Consider the following 23,507-nt stretch of genomic DNA (forward strand, 5'->3'; position numbering starts at 1 on the left):
TTTGTCCAGCAAGCTCATATTGTAAATTATGTTATCATAATGAATTATAATATATGACATATATATGTAATAAATAACAAAGAAAACTGCTCTGTAAACAGACAAATGAAAGTTGAAAATTTGCATATATCAGGGAAAAAAATATCTAAAGCAGAGAAATACATGAAAAAAGAACACATATTCTAAACTTCATTTACATGGAAAAGCATATGTATACACATTATATTACTTTTTATACATCCCTTTCAATATATATTTAGAATATTTAATAGTCTCCAATAATATATACAGTACTTATCTTACATGGAATAAAAAACATATCAGGTAAATTATTATATGATTGTTTTGATTTTTTCCGTAACAAAGTAAAGGTTAAGTAATTCACAACATCTGATTTAAGTTGATTTTCATTAAAAAAAATGTTTTAATGACATAAAAAATTTTGTTGTCTCGGTTTTGAAGGGCAAGGCAATAGTATATTTTGGAAAATAAGAATTATGGTTATGGAGATCCACAATTGATGTCCGTTTTCACTTTTATGGCGACTTTTACAAATTTACACATATCTATTATGAAATACACTGAAGATATCATGGTTTTAGACATGAACAAATGCTCTGGTCAAGACATATTATCAATGAATTTAAATAGTAAATGTCTATTTTGGTGCTGGATCCATTATTACGTCATAAAAAAGTTAAACTCACTTTTTGCTTTATTTATACAGCTACAGTATTATTGAACTTTGAAAAAGCATTCATGTCTATTAAACCTCAATTTGTGATAATATTGCATTAATTCTTGCACCTAAAATTGCAATAATAAAAATTTCTCTATTGTACATATGGGTCACAACAAAATCTTATATAACTTCAAACACAGTCCATGTATCTGTCAACAGTATTTATGGTATAAAATAATACAAAATTCATTAACACAATGATATTTAAACAACCAATCACTGATGAAGTATCAAAATTTGACCAATCCAATTAAGGTATAAAGAATATCAAATCGTCTATAAATTTTAAAAATTGAAAGAAAAAAAAGCTATTTTAAAAAAGGACATAGGAGAAAAGGGTAACTTATACAAAATTAGATACAGCTTTTTAAAACTTAAGTATCTGAAACACGGATATCTCAAATATCATGGTCACAGGATACAGTGTTTGCCAGCATGATTTAGAAATCCCTAGCACTATTTTTCTTGAAGTATTTTACCCTTAAATATATCAAACCTTTGGACTTCTTTTTTTGTTGTTGGTCCCATTGAGCTTGAGATGACAAAGGTTTGACTGTATATGTTTATTAAATGTACTAAAAATTTCCTCATCTTAAGGAAGTATATTGGTTTATTTAAAAGACTCTGATTTTCCTTAATTGTCATTTTTACCTTATAAACAAAGTTTTAATCCTCAATGCTTCAGCAATGGTGAAGAGGTAACACTGAGGCCTCATTAATAACTTAAATGATGCAGCTGGCTTCATCATTTAGATTTTTTTATCTGGTATTAATTTCAATTGCAGTTAAGCCACCCTATTTAGTGAAGCTACATATAATTAACATTTTTTTTCAATCAGGTTTCCACATTGAAAGTTTAAAGCAACTTACAAGATCATTGGTGTAAATGATTAGAAAAATTTGAATTAAATCACTGACAAGCAAATATCATCTAAACATCTTATTCTTATTGAACAATGTTGAAAATCTATGAAAACTTTTAGAAATGTTACATTTAAATGTATATGCTTATCAAACGCATAAAAATCAAATAATAGTTTATAAAGATTTCTCGAAATCATAATTATGAGTGAAGGCACATCTCTTAAAGACAATCAAGAAAACATGACAGTTAATACATAGACTGACATACTTAAAAACAACTTATGGTTAATTGACATAGTACTTACTATTACAATCATTATGCATAGTATTGACTTCAAACGAAAACAGAATCTACATTTTATGACAGTAAGGTTAAGGCTTAAGGTCAAAGGTTGTGACCTAATATATACATATTTTTGAAATACAACAACAAATTTAACAATGGTCTCCAAAATGTGGATCATGGAGAAAATATCAACCTCTCTTTTTTCCCTTTTCTTTACTTTGACCTTTAGTGTCTTGACCTCTGATCCCCATCATAAGGGTCAAAGTTCAAATAAGTCTTGTGATTGTCTCTTGCTGTTAAAAATCTCATATCTGGTGTTTTCACATTTGTTCAGGTACATGAAAGACTGTCTTTCTCTTTTTCTCATTCACAAAGAGCTGTTACCATAAATTGTCACTAATGAATTGCAGGCTGTTGCATCATAGGAAATCACATAGAGTTTTGGAAAATTATCATAATGACTTAAAGATTGATTGAAGTTCCTTGTGGATTTTATCAAAATGATAGCGTTCATTGGGATTATATTCCCAGCATTTCATCATCAGGTCATAACAGGCTTCAGGGGTCCCCTCAGGGGCTGGCATTCTAAAACCTAAAATGTCAACAACGCAATTTAAAAAATCCTTCAAAGAAAATATACATATCTTAAACGTTTTTTTCAAAGACATTACTTTTCCCTTTTACCTCTGTCGATCTGTTCTCTAGCCTGGTTATTTGTCATTCCGGAGTAAGGAGTGATACCACCAGAAAAAATTTCCCACATCAGGATTCCAAAACTCCATACATCACACAGCGATGTGTACTTTCCTAAAATACAAGTCATGTGATCAAGATTAATTTTTTTTTTTAATTCAATGATTTATTGTACCTGAGATAGAATTTAATTTCGGAAAAATATTAAATTAGCTAAAATTTCATAAAACATGTAAATATATGTACATTGTATATGCATGTTCATTTCAGTGTGAATTTCAAATTTAAAAATTAAGGCCTCAATATTAAGTTGCATGCATATAGGAAAACAAAATCTTTATGCTTATTTAATTAGAAAAGGTCACACTCATGGCAAAAATAAACTTCAAAGCAAAGGGTATATCAAACCACACAAGCAGAGTATCTGAAATTGTCATTCTTCTCTGCATCAGAAGAAACTTGAGTATGAAATATATTTACGGAGAAGATAGTACGTACCATATATAGTAGAGCCTCTGGCGCCGTCCATTTTATGTTTCAGAAGAACTCCAGTTAGAAGAGTTATTACAATAGAATATTTTTACGTACCATACAGTAGAGCCTCTGGCGCCGTCCATTTGATGGGGATCTGTTTCAGTCCGTCCGACACGACGTACTCTTCCTCCTCCCTGGACATCCCAAAGTCCGAGATCTTGACGACTGACTTGTCCCCCACCAAACAATTCCTCGCAGCCAGGTCCCTAGATGATGATTATTTGAAGAGTTTAAAGCATTGAATATTAACACTGTGGTACCTGTTTTATAGTCCCCATTTTTCGCGAAAGCAAGGGAACATTAAATCTCATTCATATGTCAGTCTTTCTGAAATCTTGACAACTGCCTTGTCTCCCACCAGATAATTTCTGACAGCCATGTCTCTGGAGGAAAATCAAAACATTAAATCATTACTGTAAAACCAGTTTATAGCTACCACACTTATAATGAACTGATGCTGAAAGCAAAATTATTTTTATTCCCCATAGGTTTTTAAAAAAGTATTAAGCTGTACATGTACATTAAATTTCATATAGAAAATAGATCACATGTCCCTGGCACTTGATTGTAATTGTGTTTTACCTTTTTTTATTTCACTACAGGTGTTTGGCCATTCACATTCATTCATTTATGTATATAGCATAAAATTTTGTTTAATTATGTACATGTAATTTTCTTACCTGTGTATACAGTTTTTACTTTCTAGATATGCCATCCCACTGGCTGCATCTTCACACATCTTTGTTAGTTGTTTCTTGGATAAAGTTTTACCCTGTTTCCGTAGATAATTCAACAGGGCACCTCCTGAAAAAGAGACATTTGAAAGATACTGTAAATCTCTTTTTATTCGCGAGAACTTAATTTTCGCGTAATTATGCGAGACAATGCATTCCCGAAAATTGATTTCTCGCGTATAAAAGTATACCTTACAATTATATAGAGGAATAACAACTATTCATGAAAATTATGTCTCGCTTACAAAGAGACAATGACAACCTCGCCAAAATAAGGTGTCGCGATAATTTAGTGATGTACAGTATACATATTTATATAAAACTGATCTGCAATTATTGCAAATGTAATCCAAGAGTTTGTGGGGTCATTCCTTCTCCACAGTGTCAAGAATCCCACAAATATAGCAAACAGCCTTTATCACCCAAATATTTCAAAGCATAGATTTCCATCTAATATATATATAAGAATCTAAAATAAAAACTTAACAAAATGGAAATATATTCATCTAGGAAAAGTGATAATTTTACTAGGGTAAAATGACCTCAATTCAGCTGAATTTTTAAATCATGAAAAATACTTATAAGACGTAATGAATCACACAATCTACTAACCGGCTACATACTCCATGACAATCATGACGGGCTGGCGTTGGGCGGCGATGCCGATGAATCGTACGATGTTGGGGTGGTCGTACTGCTTCAGGATCCGGCCCTCCTGTAGAAATTTTTTCCTCTGTTCTTCTGACAGTGTATCTCTACACGTCTTCACCGCTACAACCATCGACTTAGGCTTATAGACACCTTTATACACCTCTCCAAAGTTACCCTATTATGAGAGAAAGTGATATAAGTAGGGATGGCAATTTGTAACCGGTTAACCGATTACTTGGTCGGAACGATGCCAATCGGTTAGAAAACCTGTAATCGGTTAGTTGGAAAATATAAAATTTATATAAATTTGAACCAATTTTTGTTTTAAAAACATTTTTAAAAAAAAGAAACCTTTGCATAAACTTTGATAATTCAGCTTTTTCATATATCCAAGCTGACTTGGGTGTAATTTTGGCTCCCCGGGATTGAGATCGTTGGGTAATTGGTCATTTTGTGTTTGAAGTGTTAATTACTGTCAAAACACCACGTCGTTACCCGTTATCAGTTTATTAAGTGTGTTTGGTTGTTAAATAAAAATACTACACTTATATAACATATATACAACAGCTGAGCTAACATATAACATATATACAAAGTGTGCTTATAACATGCTCCTAGCCTATAAAAATTGTTTACATTGATGTTAACACTCTCTGTTTATGATTTTAATAAAAGAACAAAGTTTACTCAATAGTCCAACATTTTTGGAAGAAAACAACATTAAATTTGATAATATTTGGTCTTGTAAAATAAATTCGGGATAAAAGATTAATTTTTCACAACATAAAATATTGCATACCAAGATCATTTTTACACAAAAGACATTTTATATTATTTATTAATGTTAAATCACCATTGAGAACTGCGAGTTAGAATCTTTATTTTTTACAGTTATCTATCGATAAATTGTACTACACAAACTTTGTTAATTAAGAAATGTATTTCAGATTTAGTTTTAATTGTGTTGACAACACAGACATGCAACAGTGTGTGAAATGTATAAACAATCAATTATTTTAATGTTATTGAAACCTTGCTTTTTTAAGCAAGAATCAAGACAAATATAATTATCTAACAACTAGACTTTATCATTCTTCTTGTGTATATAAGAAAACATCTAGTACTTAGAAAAAAAAGGTTTTTATATACATCAAGAAAAAAAAACCGGTTCTTTGTGTGCAGTTTCCAACCTATAATTTTTATAATGGCTGAAAAAAATTAGGGTCAGGTGCATTTTTAGTTTTTTAAATTGTATTTTTTTTTTTATTTTTAGGCCTGGTTTAATAATGAAAAAAAAAATTTAAAAAAAGAAAATGAAATTTTTCCAAGTCCAAGGACATAAGTCAATCAAAAATGGCGCGATCGTATCCAAAACAGAACTTGATGTAGGCTAGATATTCACCTGATAAATCTGTGTACTAAATTTCATTTCAGTATGTGCAATGGTTGTGAAACAAATATTTTTTTTTTTATTTTATGCCTGGTGCAACTGTAATGAAAACCTTACATTTCCTATCTTCATTTCCAGGGCAATGTCATCATTTCTGAGCTGCCACTGTTCCCGGATGATGGGAGTTTTTAGGATTGTCTGTGATTTCGTGGTCACTGGTTCTCCAGACATATGCTGATAATTAACGAGTTCTGAAATGGTGGGAAATGATCGGCCCTCGAATCGCCAGCCATTCTGTCAAAATACAATCATTATGAGAAAAATTACAAAATACTGATATATGTCATGATCAACATAAACTGATCTACATCAAGTTCAAATCATACCTCTATAAGAAGATGACATACATGTAACATTCTTAATTTTAATATGAAATTTTATATCAATAAATAATTAATTTACATAATATTCATATTTCACATTTTTGAATAAATGCCCTTAAAAATGGTATTTCACTTGAGGTTATACACAGGATTTTAATATTATATAACTTTTTTTTGGTAAATTTGAAAAATTGAACAAAATAAGCATTTTTATTTCTACATTTCTTGATAATACGATTCTACATATTTTACAAAAAAAAATTATGTGATGAAGATGATCCAACTAAATCTCAGCCATATACTGTATAAATATCCCCCCTAACCATTTTTTTTACTTTGTTTCTATGTTGAACATTTAGGGGCAAATCACAAAAATATAATTTGTAAAGAAGATTCATTTAAACTTAAAAATTGGGAAATTTGTTTACAGTGTGAACAATAGTTGGTTTCCAGTAACCTCTTTCTGACTTACATCTGCATACTGTATGATGAAGTGTCGATGCCCCTGCCAGAAGGCTGACAACACGTACTGGGGTTCGTTGGTCTTGCGGTTCTTACTCTCGCGGACCAGGAAATCGCCGTCACGGGTCAGTAAGCGCTGGACTTCCTCCCGTGGGAGAACCCCGTGAAACCAGTCCTGCTCTTCTACCGGGACCTCTGTACCACTGGACGCGTTGTTCTCAGCCAACTGTAAAATATTGATTATAAATACATAGTTGATTTGAAAATCTGGTTTGTAAACCTGTGTACAATTACATTTACATTATCCAAAAGTATATGTATATACATGTTGCAGAAAATTGTTTGACAATTTTAGAGAACATTTTAGGGAAAGTTCATAATCACATAAAATTCTTTTGATTATCTACACATAATCCTTCTTTCAAAATTCATTTGATCCTCTCATTTCCTGCACTCACTCCCTTTCATAAATCTTTTGATTAATCCCTTGTTAACTCAATTTCCTTGGATCTTCCCATTTAAAGCTCTCACTCTCTGTTAAATATTAGAGACACCTCCTATTTTCACAATAGTTTTTTTTTAACTAAATTTGATTAATCCACCTGTTTCCCATCTATATTCCCTAGCTGTTGTAAATCTTTGATCTATCCCTTGTTTTCACCATTCTCTCACAAAACATCTTTAATCAATAACCCATCCCCTGTTATAAACGTTTCATCCATCCTTTATTGTTTTTCATATCTCTTTCACAAAGTTCTTTGATCCACCTATTTCCCACCAAACATTCCCAGCTATAAATTTTTTGGATCCATCCCTTTGTTACCTGGTAGTCCGGTGAGGTTGGAGGGGACTGTGGACCATTACTTTTCTCCTTCTCCTGGTCTTCGTACCCCTCCTGGTTATTTTCGTTCTCTACGTGCGTCTTGCGGATCGCCTTACTAATGGTTTGGGTCAAGTTCTTTATTCCCATTAGACCTTTGGGACTAAACTTACTACTCTGAAACATCAAAATCAATTCGTCAGCAAATCTTTTCTATTTAAAGTAAAATGCATTGTACAAGAAAAAAATTAATTTTCAAGTATGTTTTTATAAGTAAAGAATATGTGATCCTATGAAGATAATTAAGTTATAAAAACATTGCCTTTGACATAAAATACCTAATAAACATCTCAAAAAATACTAAGTGTCACTTAAATTTGGCGATCCACAGTATTTCACATTATACTTGACATAAAATCACAGAAATATTATGAGTTCTGCAAACATTGTAAAGACCACAAAACATCAATATTGGCTAACATCATTATTTGTAAACTACTGTAGATGACTTAATTTTTGCCACACCTTATTTTCCAGAGATAGTCATTGCCTCTTTATTAGCAAGACATAATATTCACAAGATAGTCATTGACTTTTTATTTAATAGCTAGACATAATTTTCATGAATTGTTGCTATTTCTTTATATTATCTCAAAGAATACTATTATACATAAGAATGAATTTTTTGTGTGCTCAATGACTCGAGTAATTATATGAAAATAAAGTGTCTTGCAAATAAAAAGTGATTTACAGTATTCCCCACAATGAGCCCGCCTTACCGACACAGATCCGTCATCTAGAGGGATTTCGACTGAGAACTCGAGCGCGGTTGGGATGTTCTCACCCGCAGCATCTATAACCTCCGTCACTTCCTTTAGCAGGGCCTCCTGTGTGGTTAGCTTGGCTTGCGTGTCGGCCAGATCACAGCGAAGCTTCTCCACTTCCTGTCTTTTCTGATGATACCTAAAAGAAAACGCATTCGTGACTTTAAAAAATTTGACTTTAAGTCTGAACCTCTTACTTTTTAAAAGTATTTTACCATGAATATCTAAAATCCTTCAATCGAGATAACAACCATCCTTGAAAGTAACACATTATCAGAACCTACATAAGTTTTCTCTCTGTTACAATTCATTCAACCAGTGTAACAGAAAACCTATGAGTTCTTATCATGATAAATTTTACACAACTCTGTTAACACTTCTACGTACTCTGGTGACTGCCACTGTTGACTCCCTATGGCCTTCAGTTCCTCCTCTAAGTTACCGAGGCTGACTTCCCGATTCTTCATCAGTAACTCCAACCGAGTCTTCTCTTCCTCTATCTCCTTCTTCCTGCAAAAAAAAAATCTATTTTAATTCAATCAAATGAAAAAAGAAAACATTTGAATAGAAAACTTTAAGTTGTTTAAATAGTTTCAATTGTTTCATAATATTAATTCATTTTCTTCATGCATTTGCTATTGAACAGATATTATTGGCTGTGACCTCCATCGACTGGAAACTCCCAAATTCTGTATACAAACTTTGAAGATTTTTTTCTCATCTCCATTCATTGTGCTTTTTGCCCCATTCATCAGAGGGAAAATTCAACCATTATCTCTTGATTTCAACACAATTTTGTTTGGGCAAGTTTAAAATTGGGTAAAATTTGTTTTAAATTGTGATAGGGTAAAATGCTACAGGCAAAAAAAAAAAATGTCTGAATATAAAAAGAAGGTGTACAAATTCGTTAGAATAGTCTGAATACATTATTAATAGAAATGAATATGCTATGAGTGATTTCACACACACAATATAAATGCTATCTATACAATGTCCTAACATCTTGTCTGGTTAATTCTCATGACATCCCTCCAATATATTCTCACATTTAAATTTTATGATATAGACCTCCAAGGGAGGTGCCAAATATTTTTATTTATTCGTAAAATAAATTTTTCGATTTTTTCCACACAAAATCTCTACTTAAAACAAATCATAACAATATTTCATGATTTTTTTAATCTATCCATCAATATCTGTCAAAAATACTTAAAGCTTGATATTATTTTTCATAAGACTTAATAACTGCACATATATTTTATCTTCTTGTTATATTGTAAAATTTTTCTTTCTTTCAATTGCAGTGCATTTTATTTTCCCATAACAGATTTTTTATCATAAAGGGAAATAATCTAGCATGTTTAACTGTTCTTCGCAAATTCACATCAGGTATAAAATAAGATTTTGTAAGATTTTTAATTGATGCTATGTACATATCATAAACAGATATCCAGGTAAATACTTTCATTGTTTATAACCATGTTACAGTAGCAATACAACAAACAGCCTTGTATTTCAATGCTATAAATTTAAAATTCCTTTCTAGAGTTTGTGCTTGTAAACATGTGCAACAGTTTAGAATAGTCTACATATATTATAAATAGAAATGAATACAGTTAATTCTCGATAAACCGCCACCTTTTGTAAAGTATGATGTGCAAACTACATGTACATTGTTTTTTTTTCTTCATTTGAATAGTCTGCGTACAATATTAATACAATCTACACAATGTCCTAACATCTCATCTGCTTAATTCTTATGACATCTCTGATACATTCTCACATTACAATTTAATGATATGAACCTCCGACGGAGGCGCCAAAAACTAATCATCTTTTCGTAAAAGAAAATTATCATCGGATTGATATTATCTACACAAAATCTCTACTTTTAAAACAAACCATCGTAATATTTCATGATTTTTAAATTTTATTCAACAATTTCTGTCAAAAATACCAAAAGCCTGAAATAAATTTACGTAAGACTTAATAATTGCACATATTTTTTATCTTCTTGTTACACTGTTAAATTTTTCTTACTTTCAGTTGCGGTGCATTTTATTTTCCCATAACAGATTTTTTATCATAAAGGGAAATAATCTAGCATGTTTAACTGTTCTTCGCAAAATCACATCAGGTACAAAATATGATCTTGTAGGGTTTTAATTGATGCTATGTATATATCATTATTAAACAGATACCCAGGTAATTACTTTTATTGACTATAACATGTTACAGTAGCAATACTAAACAGTCTTGTAATTCAATGCCATAAATATAAATTCTTCCTAACCTTACCCTAGAAGGCTATCCCCGACCCTAACACTAACCCTAACCCTAGAAGGCTAACCCTAACCCTTAATTAGGCTAACCCTTCAACGCTTAACCCTATTTGTCTAGAGTTTGTGCTTGTAACCATGTGCAACAGTTTAGAAAAGTCTACATAAATTATATTCCATCAATGTTTTCACACACGCAATATAAATACAATCTATGCAACGTCTAAACATTTGCATGGCACCCCTTCGATAATTTCTCACATGTATATTTTATGATATAGACCTCCTACTTGGAGGCACCAAAAACTAATCATCTTTTCGTAAGTTCAAAATTTATGGCACTAAATCTCTATTTAAAAAAAATTATCATACTATTTTATGATCTTTTAAAAATCTGGTCATCAATTTCTTTCAAAAATACCAAAAGCCTGAAATCATTTTTCATTTGTCTCTATAACTGCACATATAATATATCTTGTTGTTATACTTTTAAATTTTTTTCTTTTCCGGTTGGGGTGCATTTTATTTTCCGGTAACATATTTTTTATCATAAAGGGAAATAATCTAAACTGTTAAACCTAATTTTTCTTCACAAATTCACATCAGGTACAAAATAAGATCTTGTAAGGTTTAATTGATGGTATGTAGTTATGTACATATGATTAACAGATAAAAGCTTTTGTTGACTAAATTAAACTACAAACTCTTTGGGTAACTTTTTTTTACTTGACATTTGTTTGCTGCTACTGTGGAACCATTTTAATTTAATTTAATTTTTTTGGTCAGCGACCATGGGCAACCAAAATTTGGTTTCATTGGGACATAACTGCAATGAATCAACAGGCTGACAAAATAATCATTTCATGGATGGGGAGATACACTTTAATTCCACCAACATCGGTCACCCTTGAACTGACTCTTCCACTGAGGAATTATTACCCTAAGGAAGAAATTTTCCTCATTTTGTTATGCAAATCATGATTGAGATACAATTTAAAGTTAAATCTTTAAAATCATCTTGTGCAAAAAATGACCTATAATCATTAATTATAACTTTAAAATTTTGAGTCTTTTTTTTCGGATGGAGTGCTTCTTGTATATGAGTTTGTATGTTTATCAAATGAGTAATCACTGATCAAAGGCATACAGCATATTCTGAAAGCAATTATACTTTATAAACTCTTACATTTAAACTTATATATACCCCCTTCCACTTGGCAGGAGGCCCCTCAAAAATGATCAACTTATTTGTCAATAGGAAGAGTGAAGGTGGAAGAATAACAATTGAATTAATGTCATCAGAATATTTCAAAATGTTTGAAGATTATTTATCTAAATTTTAAAATAAAACAAAATATTTTTGATTTCTTTTTTTACAACTCAATGAAAATACATATATTTCACATTGTTGATATACTTAAATGATTTATTTTTGTAAAAATTGCAATAAAATTCACTTTCATTTATAAAAATGTTTTACTGTAAAGGGAAGTAACCCCTAAATTGAATTCTTACTTACACAGTAACAATTTGCAAATAAATCAAAGAAACCTTTCTATAAGTATATATTTATCATTAAAAAATAAATATCCATTTATTTATTTATTTTTAAAATACAATATACATGTATGTCATGTTCCCTATCCCACTTCAACAAGAAAATGCACAAAATGGCAAAAATCGTCATCAGAAATTTTTCTTTTCACTTGTTCATTAATTAAAACAAGCATAGGTTTGAAAGCAGTTCATTTATTGAACAATTTCTTTCCTAATTCTGTTCTGGAAATGCAGAAAATACAACGAAAAAAACAAACTTTTGAAGAAAAACAGTATCAAAAATTTAATAGGCAAAAGATCAGGGCAGGTGGGGATGAGAATCTGGGAAATTGTCTATTGTGGACAAAATGAAACTTTATTTTTCATCATCTATAAATTTTACAAGAATTAATGTACAGCAAAACTTGTTTAGTACATCACAGTATGAACACGGATATAGCCCCCCAAATCAAACTTTGATGGAGATATATTTAATTAAGTTCTTAAACAGGGGATATATTGACTTCAAAGCACTGAATATTTTCAAAAGTAATGATGCCATATGTCGTAATGACATCATAAACATGCTATATAAATTTACAAAGAAAGGATATTCCTAAAAGTCACCGAGCGCATGTGTGTTTAGGACATAAACAAAATATGTCAATATTGATATAGCGAATTTTAAAGCTAAAATTGTTGAACATTTTGTCCCCTGAAAAAGGATATAAAATTGGACTAGTTTGTGACATCATAAAAACAAAAATTGCAAATAAGTTTTATTTTCTGTTATTTATAAAATTTATTGACAATTCAGGAAACACGCAATAGCATGTAGTTTGTAAATGTAACAAAATATGGATATAGCGAAGTAATTTTATTGGTCCCTGTGACTTCATTATACCGGTAACCAAGTTTTACTATACAACAAAATACAAAAGCATTGTAAATGTAACATAAATAGGATCTCTCATTATGTAAGGTTGCATGGATGAGATTTATTACCAGGTTTTTGTTTTGTTTTTTTTTATCCCTGAGCTATGAGATTTTCTTATTAGCATCACTATATATAGCAATGTATTACTGTAACATTATTTTTATATAATTAATCCAAACTATTTGAATCAGAAAAATGGCATTCCTTGTGTACAGGGGTAGCCATGATATATATACACAAATTTTATTCTAAGCTGTTAATCTCCATACACTTAGATGGAGATGTTTCAAAAGCATATTCAATTTTTCTATCGTTTGTAGCAAAGAATTTACTGCAAGTATCACCGTTTCCAATATGCCTTGTCGATATTTACAGGTGCTAAAATCTATATAACAAAACATTTCACAATTTTTTAAAATTTATTTACCCTAAATTTATTAACAATTCTGAATGCTTAATTTCTTTTTTGGATCAACCAATAAACCATATACTTTACATTGTTGATATACTTAAATGAGTAATATTTGTGTATATTGCAGTGCAGTTCCCTTACAGTTATAAAAGTTTTATTATAAAGGGAAATAACCCCTACACCATTATTCTTAAAAACAGTTACATCAATTTGTCAATGAACTCAAATGAAGAAAAGAAATCTTATTCATCAGTTTTTTTAAACATTGAATATATATTATAAAATAGGATTTCATGTTCATTTTGCAAATGCAGAGATTCAAATAAGAAAAACAGCATCAAACAGGATTTTAAAAAAATTAGGCAGGTTCAGGGATAAAAGATTGGGGCATGTCGGGATGAGAATCTAGGAATGCTCTTACTATGGATTAAAAATAAACTTTAAGAATGGGTGGACTTAACGCTCTATTTTGGATCTTTTTGAGACTGCTCTACTAAGCTGTACATGAAGTGAATCCAAAATATTTTACAATCGATAGAGAGAGCTATGTATACTTGGTTACATTAGGTAGAGCATTTATACAAGAGCAATGCATTGTTGCCATGAATCAAAACTGAAGCAACGATACATTAGTGTTGCCGTCCAGTATATACCCTGAGTGGTTCTAAGCTCAATTTGCATTAAATTTAATCAATATGTATTTTACAGTGATGTCAATAAGAAATTAAAAAAAAATGTGAAGACAAAAAAATTTAAAGGACATTTCATGTGCTAAATTCTAAAAACGTCATTTAAAATGCTCCAAGAGCTGATTAAGAATGAGGTCAGGTTGAAGAATACAATGTGATACACACGCAGGTGGACATCACATAATGAATTGTAGTATTTAACAGGTCAATCAAAGTCAAATCAGGGTTAAAGCAGTCAAAACAATGGAAGCAGGAAATTTGTTATGGACATGTTTTTTTTTGTAAAGATAAGTATGAGCACACATTTGTCGGTTATTCTCCTTTTAATAATATGACATTATTTTGTTTAATATACAACTTCAGTTTTCTTAGGAACAGCCAACAATCATGTACTGATTATGTAATCAGACAATGAAATGCACATACACACATCGGTCACATAAAATATTGGGCCCTAAAATTCCTTGAATATCAATAGATAATCAGGGTGACCCTGATTATCTAGTGATATTCAAGGAATCTTCAGCCCGACTAGCGGAAAAACAACTTAGAATGTACTACATAGAAACCAGGACAACCCCCACTTTCACATACTTTGAAATAAATATTGGAAGACTTACCTGTGGAGAATGCAGTTTAACTTTATTGAATGTAACATTACCTAAAATAAACAAGAGAAAGAAATAATATCCTATAATATTTAGGAAATGTATAAATTTTTAATTGTACAGTATCAAATTATCGCCATTCGATTCATCGCCATTTTCGCAATACCGCCATGATTTCCCAAGAACGTTTTTCCTGCTCTATAAAATTCTCTTTGTAACGCCAACAATTTACCGCCATCCGCCACCCTGTTTTCACAACAAACGTCCATTTTTAAGTGTCAAATGATATACCGCCACAGGTGCGTGTGGTCATGATTTGTGGCTAATTTTGATTTTTATTATTATTGTAAAGCATGCAAAGCCAGACAAGGTACACGCAATTAAATAATTAAATTAGAATTAAATGAACAAACAATTTTAATGTGAACTGTTACAATTTTGTTCTGTTGTTTTGTTTAAAAAATAATTTAGTCACGGCTTCGCCACGAAAGCGGTAGTTGTGAAAGTACGCAAAAATTATTTTGATGATCTTTAAACAATGCAAATTTTTAATAAATGATTATACAGTATGATGTTAACACATGAACAATGATGCCATAAACAATAAATTTATTCAAGAAACTATTTTACGAACGGTCAGCAATATATCACGATGATCGACCCAACATGTTTTTTTTTTCAATATCAGACGTGCCGATTACATGTGCATAAATGCACATATACATGTCTTTATTTCATAACTGCACATTTTGTTTTAAAGAAATTGTACATAAAAAAATACTTGAAGTATTTTAAAATTTAGAAATATGTTTTGCCATACATGTATATGTACTTATAAGGGAAACGTTTATATGGTATTTCTAAGAACGGTAACCGCCTTGTTTCCATTAAAATATGGGCCTTTCAAATCATTGCCAAATTCGTTATACCGCCATGATTTCTAAATTACAAAAGGAGGCGGTTTATCGAGAATTAACTGTAAATACATTCGAAGTTGTTTTTCCGAACTCTGACGGAAAGACCCGAGATGATGCGATTGCACTCTAATCTGAATTGAGGTTTTATAGATAGAAATAACTCAGGAATTTTTTTTATCATCCCTTGTAAATAAAGACAATTCTAGCAGCGATTCAATCATGATTTGTGGTTGGCAGATTTTAATCCAACAAGTTGTGTTTTTTTTTTTTTTTAATTTTATCTTATTTTATGTATGAGCTTTGAAAATTTCTTTTTAATATATCCCATTTTGATGCATCACTTATCAATTTTTTACAGTGCTTTTATACAATGAACATATACTTATTTACATGTACAAAGCCATTGTGACACATCAGCAGAAATATGGGGAACACATTCGATATGCATTGGCTAACAAAGGCTTTATCATGATGCTATCAAATATTTTCTAATTTAATTCTACACTAACCTCCATTGCCTTGAATAGAGGTGTTGCAAAATATCTTAACTTTTCAATCGTCAACTTACCGTAACAGGAAGTAAATTCTAATCTGAATAAAAATCACCAAACTGTTTCATATGCTTTAAAATCAATTTACCTATTTTTTTTTCTAAAATGCATAATTATAATGCCTTTTTTTTAACTATTCAACTGAGAGACATATATTTTACATTGTTGATAAGTTAAAGGATTTATTTTTGTGTATATTGCAGTGTACTTCACATTCACTTATAAAAAGTTTCATTGTAAAGGGAAATAACTCCTACAGCTCCTAACTCTCGAATACACAATATCAATTTGAAATTAAATGAAAAAAAGAAAATAATCTATTAAAATATAAATTATACTAGGGTTGTTCGAAAAATTTGTGGACTACAGCAACACTCATTCATTAAGAACATGGATATTGCAAATTTACGGATATAGCGAAGTATACAGTTATAACGAATTAAGGATATAACAAAGTAATTTCATAGGTCCCAGTGACTTAGTTATAGTCGAGTTTTGCTGCACCGTCAAATCTTTTTTATTTGACATCATATATTACCCAAATTTTGTAGAAATATTTTTACATTAATATTTACCATAAAACTTAGATGCATCAGACTCACTAATATGATCTGAGTCTCACTTTTCCAATATTACCAAAAGAACATGTAGTGGAAAAGTGAGACTGAGATCAAATGTGAGCTTGTCTACGTTTTATGTCCCCCAGGTATTATCTATAATTCTTCCATGAACAGTCTAAAAAGCATAATTATATATATATATATATAGTGAATTAAGTGCCAGGGCAAAAAAAGTTGGATTTTTTTTTTTAAATAAACAATCAGCATTTTTTTTTTTGAAATTGCAATCAGTTTATATTTGCTTTAAAACTTAGTATAAAAAAATTGCTATAAGTGATGTGTGAATTCGTTATAAGCATGTCCACTATTTACAATGTTTTCCCAATTAAACATAAACCTTGAAAAAATAGAATGGAAATGCACAATTAAATCATGATACATCACTTGACTGTGATATTTTTTATTACATTGCCATACATGCTGTTTTGTCTCGATTTTTCATTATCCCCCGAAGAGGAGGCAAAGATTTTCTTAATATTTTTTGGTGGGATTTTTTAAAATCTCATCTCATAAACTCATGTCAATCTCAATGTACATTATATGGATCGAACCTTAAGAATAATATTTCAAATTAAAAAGCTAAGTTTCTAATTTTCACAGCCATCTTTTCAATAGAAAATTATTTTTAATATTGATGTAGGTAGCAAATTTCAAATCTATTACACACAATAAACAATCTAGTAAATAGAAAAATAAACTTAAAATCAAAAGGAGCTTTTTACATATTTTTCTTTAAATTAATCATTCTATATAAAGGGCAATAATCCATATTTTATAAGCATAAATAATTTAATTTCACTTATATCAAGCAATTTCATTGGCTGAATCAATCAGAGGAACATATAATATTTTGGATAACATAACTTACCTACGTCACAATGAGTTACGTCAAAAACGTATTACTCCGCTTGACGTTACTTTTAAATAATGCTTTATTTGAAGCCTTTTTTCCGGAGGAAAAATTGTCTCATTGTCTACACTGAAATTAAATTATAAGTAATGAAGCTATTTTCAACTTATGTTATCCAATATAACATAACTTGGGGCAGTTTACGCTTTTTTATAAACGGCTTCGCGGTTTATAAAGCGTAAACTGCCCCAAGGTATGTTATATCGGATAACATAAGTTGAAAATAGCTTCATTTCTTAATTAAAATGTTCCAAAAAAATCAATATTTAAGAAATTAGTAAAAATCATCATAAATTTTGTGCTTTTTAACTAATATCAACTACTGTACAAATAAATTGTTTGGTTTTGTCCTTATATTGACTAAGAATTGTTAAAAGACCCTTCCACTTTTTCCGACCTTTCTTAAATACAAACTTTAGTATTTAATCTGTTTAATATTATCTTTCTGAAATTTAAGAAAATCTGCAAAAAATGTTTGAAAAAAGGTTTACTCCTGGGATCGATATTATATGTTGGACGTAAATATATAGAGAAAAAGCCCCTAATTTATCCATAGACAATTGTTAAAAGACCCTTTTATTTAAAGAGAGAGAAGTATTATCAATAATTATAATATAAAACAACTAATAAATGTATAAACAATTAGAAAACCTGGATATTTTCTGACAAGGCAGGTTTTTTTTATCTGTATCAGGACGATACAAATCGATCTCAAATACAATGCACAACTATAAATAGTTTATTTTATTCACAGAATTTTATCAAGATTAATGAAGCAATCCAAAGAGGGTATTTTATTATTGAATCTAATAGGAAGCCTCTTATCTAATGGCATTCTAAAAAGAATTTTTTCTTTACGAAAATTTATTGGCCTGGGAGCCATAAAACATAGATGAGCTCTCTTTTGATCTTTAACGTTACGTTAGCAGTAGATTGTTTCGCATGTGAAACCATCGGGAAGCGTTTAATACTCTTCCTTCTTTGTTATCACATATATAACATTACAAAAATCAAACATTCTCTTTTCTTAAACTATTCTTTAAAAATATATGCTGTTCCTACCCCAGTCAAAATTTTTCATTTATGGGAAAGGATGACTTAGAATCATGCAGTGCCAATTTATACAACGCGGGTTAAATACTGTAACGATATCAAAACTGTATGTAATAACTCATGGTCGTCCAGATCTTTTAATTTTACTCTAGTTAAATTAAATGTTTAAAAAATGTATACCAATGAAATAACAAACCCTAACACATAATTTTTTTTTACTCGTTGTTATTGTTTTAGCAGGTCGTTCAGTCTTGAATAGAGTTTCTCATTACGCTACACAAAATTTTAGGTATGCTGGTTGCTCCGCCCGTGACGTCAAAATCAATTTTTTCGTTGTAAGCAGATTTCTCTACCGTGCTTAATTTTTTTATGATCTCCGTATTTCTGATCATAATTCTATCAAAGTTGCACATGAATTTGAACCAAAGCTGAAAAATTATACACTTGCACTGAATTATTCTCACTCTCATTATGGATCCATGAAGAGTTAGAATTTTGGGGTTACATATTTTCAATATCTGATTCTGCGACTGCTCTGGGTACCCCTACTATTGACACATTTATATACCATTGTAATTAAACTATTGAATATTTGTAAAATATTTCTTGCTCTTATCCATTTTTAGTGTATGTCAAACGTATATGCCAATTTTCACTGAGAGACGTTCATTAGAAAGCAAAATATACACAATGTCTCAATAATTTTCAAACAACCCTCGTAAGCCTTACAAGTTGTATCAATTTGAAGTTTTTTTTTATCAATTTTAGTTGCCATGAAAAATATATTATGTCATTTTTTTTCAAGGAGTATTATCAGGGAAAATTGACTGCCAAAAAGTAAAAATTGTTGTTCAGTAAAAGTGTTGGAGGAGTGTCCCTGCATCCCCTCTTACCACCCTCACCCAAAAATATATAATTGCTTATGTTTTGTTCACATAAAAAAAAAATTCATAGTCATTTAAATAGCTTTCTAAAATAATTTGTATCATTTTGGAATTTCCCAATCTGTTTTTAGATCAATGTAGAGGAAAGAAATCCTTGTATTGACCTGGAACATCACGTGCAGGTCAATATAACGTAGTATTTTTTTAACGTAGTTGGATCTCAGCATCAGAGAGATGGAAATTAATCTGTCATATAATAAATTTTTTTTTTTACCTCCGGAGAGGAGACAAAAATTTATTACTATTTGTTTGATAGGGTTTTTTAAAACCTCTCAAGTCAATTAACACTATATGGAAAGAACCTTAAGAATAACATTTCAAATTAAAAAGCTAAGTTTCTAATTTTCACAGCCATCTTTTTAAAAGAAAATTATTTTAAATATTGAAGTAGGTAACACATTTCAAATCTATAACACACAAAAAACAATCTAGTAAATAGAAAAACAAACTTAAAATCAAAAGGAGCTTTTTACATATTTTTCTTTCAATTAATCACTCTATATAAAGGGCAATAATTTTATAAGCATAATTGAAATGTTCTAATAAAATCAATATTTAAGAAATTAGTAAAAATCATCATAAATTTTGTGCTATTTAACTCATATCAACTACTGTACAAATAAATTTTTTGGTTTTGTCCTTATCCTTCTAAGAATTGTTAAAAGACCTTTCCGACCTTTCTTAAACACATATTACCTATTCTGAAATTTAAGAAAACCTGCAAAAAATGTTTGACAAAAGGTTTATTCCTGGGATCGATATTATATGTTGGACGTAAATACAGTATATAGAGAAAAATACCCTGATTTATCCATAGAAAATTCACCAAGCATTGCTCACTGACCAAACAAGCATAAATATTTACAAATGTTTCAAATGTTTTGTTTTGAATGGCCATATTTTCAAGTACACACATATTTTCATTTTAACAATTTTTCACTTGACCTTATCAGAGGTGTCAAATATTAATGATATTTTTATCATAAAACACATACTTTTACTATGACAAATAAAGTTTCAATAAAATCAAAAGAACAATATTAAAAGTTTTTAACCCTTTGTGTGCTGACTTGTTTTACGCGAGCTGTAACCTCAGGACTGAGTTGTTTTGTAATATCAACAAAATTATCACAATGGTGTACTAAAATGCAAATATCTAAGATTGTTGACAACCAATTTGCTTGAAATTTGGCAAATATTTAGCAAATTTTGTGTTTTATTAATTGATAAATTTTTTTTTTAATCTTATATTTTATGTTGCCATGGAAACCAAATTTTCAAGAAAATATATTTTAAAATGATTTTGTAGCTTTTTAACTATATTTTTCAAAGAAAATATTGCACTTTGATGAAAAAAATAAACCAATTGCTTTAAAATTCAATTTTAGATTTACCGTAATTTACGGAATATAGGTCGATACTTTTTTTCTCAGAACCGCTAGGGTCGACCAATATTCAGAATTCGACCTATTTAAGGCTCAAGTTTACGAAAAATGCCCGTAAATCATTAAAATTTACGTCAATTTCAAAGCAAATTTGTGCCACTTTTGTAACTTTTTTGATTATTTTTCGCAAAAAAATTAATGCCCCCGGTAAACAATAACATATTTATTCTAAAGCTTACTTACAAAATAAATTCCATTAATCATCCGTTGATGACAAAGGTAAACAACATTGCTATACTGTATCTATTAAATAATTCCTCAACGTATTATTCATCATGCGGTATCTATCTTGTGAAGTTAGGAAGTCGCGATCATGTACTAAAAGTAAAACCGCAACCGTATCAAAATTTAAAACACGGAAATATTTCAAGATCACAACTGTAGTGTTTTTACCATTTATTACTGGTAGTAGCGATAAATTAAAATAGTACATTAAATATTTTTTTATTGTATTATGTTTATTTAAATGTAAAATGAGTGAAATAATTTGTTGCCATTCAATTCCTGAATTTAATTACCAAATAAACCGCTTCTCATTACTGTTTTTTTTTTTTTTAATTTTAATTTATTAAAAGCTTCTTTGTACACAAGAAGTACATTGAATTACCGGTATACAAAGATTGGCTTCTAACAGAATTTTAATTGTCTGACAGACAAAGGGATTTACACTGTGTACGCAAAGGTGTTACCTGTGTTGGTTTAAATGCCTGCGGGGCATGATTAAGAAACCCACGTGCCGTTATAGGGTATTAGTGTTACACATCATTGAACCTAAAACAAAGCCGTGAAATTCATGTTGACAGTCAAATTGTGAAAAATTAAACTTAAATATGATTTCAATTCTTTACTGTTGCTTGATATATACATTCAATAGTCATTTGCGTGTTTTAGCAAAACCCTGGAGAAGAAAAAAAAAATGGCGGACATCGAAGTAATTGTCATCCACCAGTAAATAATGTCTGAATAAAATTTATTAGGTATGTAGTTGTTCTGAAATCGGAATTACTATTCTTTGGTCTCAGGTATTTCCCGAATTATAGCTGTAAAAAAATAATGTATTTACGTGTTATTTATGCCATGTCACGGAATAACCCCGGTAATTTTAGGGGGTTACCTGTTCTGATACGTTGTATCTGCGTAAGAACCTTTAGAGAACGGAAAACAAAGCCTTGTCCTATATAGTAAGTTCGTCCTATCTTAAGATTTTTCAAAAATTAAGGCTGAAAATGAGCCTTTCGCCCTATATACCCCATCGACCTATAATCCCGAAATTACGGTAATATTATGTAAAAAAAAATTTAATTTTAACAATAACTCAATGATAAAGTCAATGTTTTATATACCGTTATGTTGTGAAAAGTCATTGTATACTTATCTGAGTAAAAGATATATTCATGTAGGTTTAAGTGAATTCTGATTTAAGTTAATGGATTTTTTTTCAGATTTTAACTAAAAAGAGTATAAATTGAAGATTCAATTAGCCTGAAAATATAAAACCAGAGATTATTTTAAGAAATATTGGCAAATTATATAAGAAAGTATTATCATCAAAGAAAATGCAATTTTCGAGGTCGGGAAATCCTAGAGCAAATTGGCACAACAATGAACTAATTGCTGTTACTAGTATTCATTTTCAAATTAAAGCAGTCAATATGTGAAATAAATTTTAAAAAATAAAATAACATTAATTACACAAGTTATTGAGGTCTTATTTTCTAATGACTGGCCATCTAACAGCCCTAAATCTACTCTAGTAATTCTCATATCACTTTAATTTTTTTTTATTGTGCTTTTATTGAAGAATATGCGATTCTCCGTGCTATCTGTATTGTAAACATATTCATAAACTTTCCTCCCACAATACTTCTCACTCTGTAAGAAATGTGGCATTTATTTTAGAAGTTTTATTCCTAGCTGGCAACAATAATTGCCGGCAGGAAAACTAGAATTTTAAATTTTAGAAATTTAAGCACCATTAACAGTCATTTATAATGGTTTTCAAAAATTACTTCATTGTGGTCACTGGTGAAATCAGTTTTGATTTTTTTTCCAATTGATTTTAGTTAATGATGGTTGACAGATATGTAATATCAATCAATGTATTATGAAATACTTTTAAGTTTATGCAAGTGTAATGGTATGGGTCATGGTTGTAGGCCTAGTAAGCTCAGTCAGTAAAGCATCTGACCAGTGATGCAGGGGTCCCTTCTTCAATTCACGGTC

At 30.1% G+C, this 23,507-nt stretch overlaps 1 protein-coding gene across 1 annotated transcript in view; it reads right to left on the bottom strand.

Moving 5' to 3' along the window:
* Nucleotides 1-258: 258 nt before the first annotated feature.
* Nucleotides 259-23,507, bottom strand: part of LOC134228456 (tyrosine-protein kinase Fer-like) — a 44,534-nt gene continuing 21,285 nt past the window's right edge. The window contains exons 8-17 of the mRNA XM_062710116.1: nucleotides 8,771-8,893; nucleotides 8,339-8,522; nucleotides 7,563-7,736; nucleotides 6,750-6,965; nucleotides 6,012-6,188; nucleotides 4,466-4,679; nucleotides 3,800-3,923; nucleotides 3,174-3,325; nucleotides 2,577-2,699; nucleotides 259-2,484 (exon numbers count right to left, since the gene is read on the bottom strand). Of these exons, the coding sequence (XP_062566100.1) occupies nucleotides 2,345-2,484; nucleotides 2,577-2,699; nucleotides 3,174-3,325; nucleotides 3,800-3,923; nucleotides 4,466-4,679; nucleotides 6,012-6,188; nucleotides 6,750-6,965; nucleotides 7,563-7,736; nucleotides 8,339-8,522; nucleotides 8,771-8,893 (1,627 nt within the window). The 3' untranslated portion in view covers nucleotides 259-2,344. The remainder of the gene's footprint in view (nucleotides 2,485-2,576; nucleotides 2,700-3,173; nucleotides 3,326-3,799; nucleotides 3,924-4,465; nucleotides 4,680-6,011; nucleotides 6,189-6,749; nucleotides 6,966-7,562; nucleotides 7,737-8,338; nucleotides 8,523-8,770; nucleotides 8,894-23,507) is intronic.

This window comes from Saccostrea cucullata, unplaced genomic scaffold, assembly GCF_032062105.1.
Source record: "Saccostrea cucullata isolate Sc308-1 unplaced genomic scaffold, CSIRO_AGI_Scuc_v1 ctg623, whole genome shotgun sequence".
NCBI classification, from domain to species: Eukaryota; Metazoa; Mollusca; class Bivalvia; order Ostreida; family Ostreidae; genus Saccostrea; species Saccostrea cuccullata.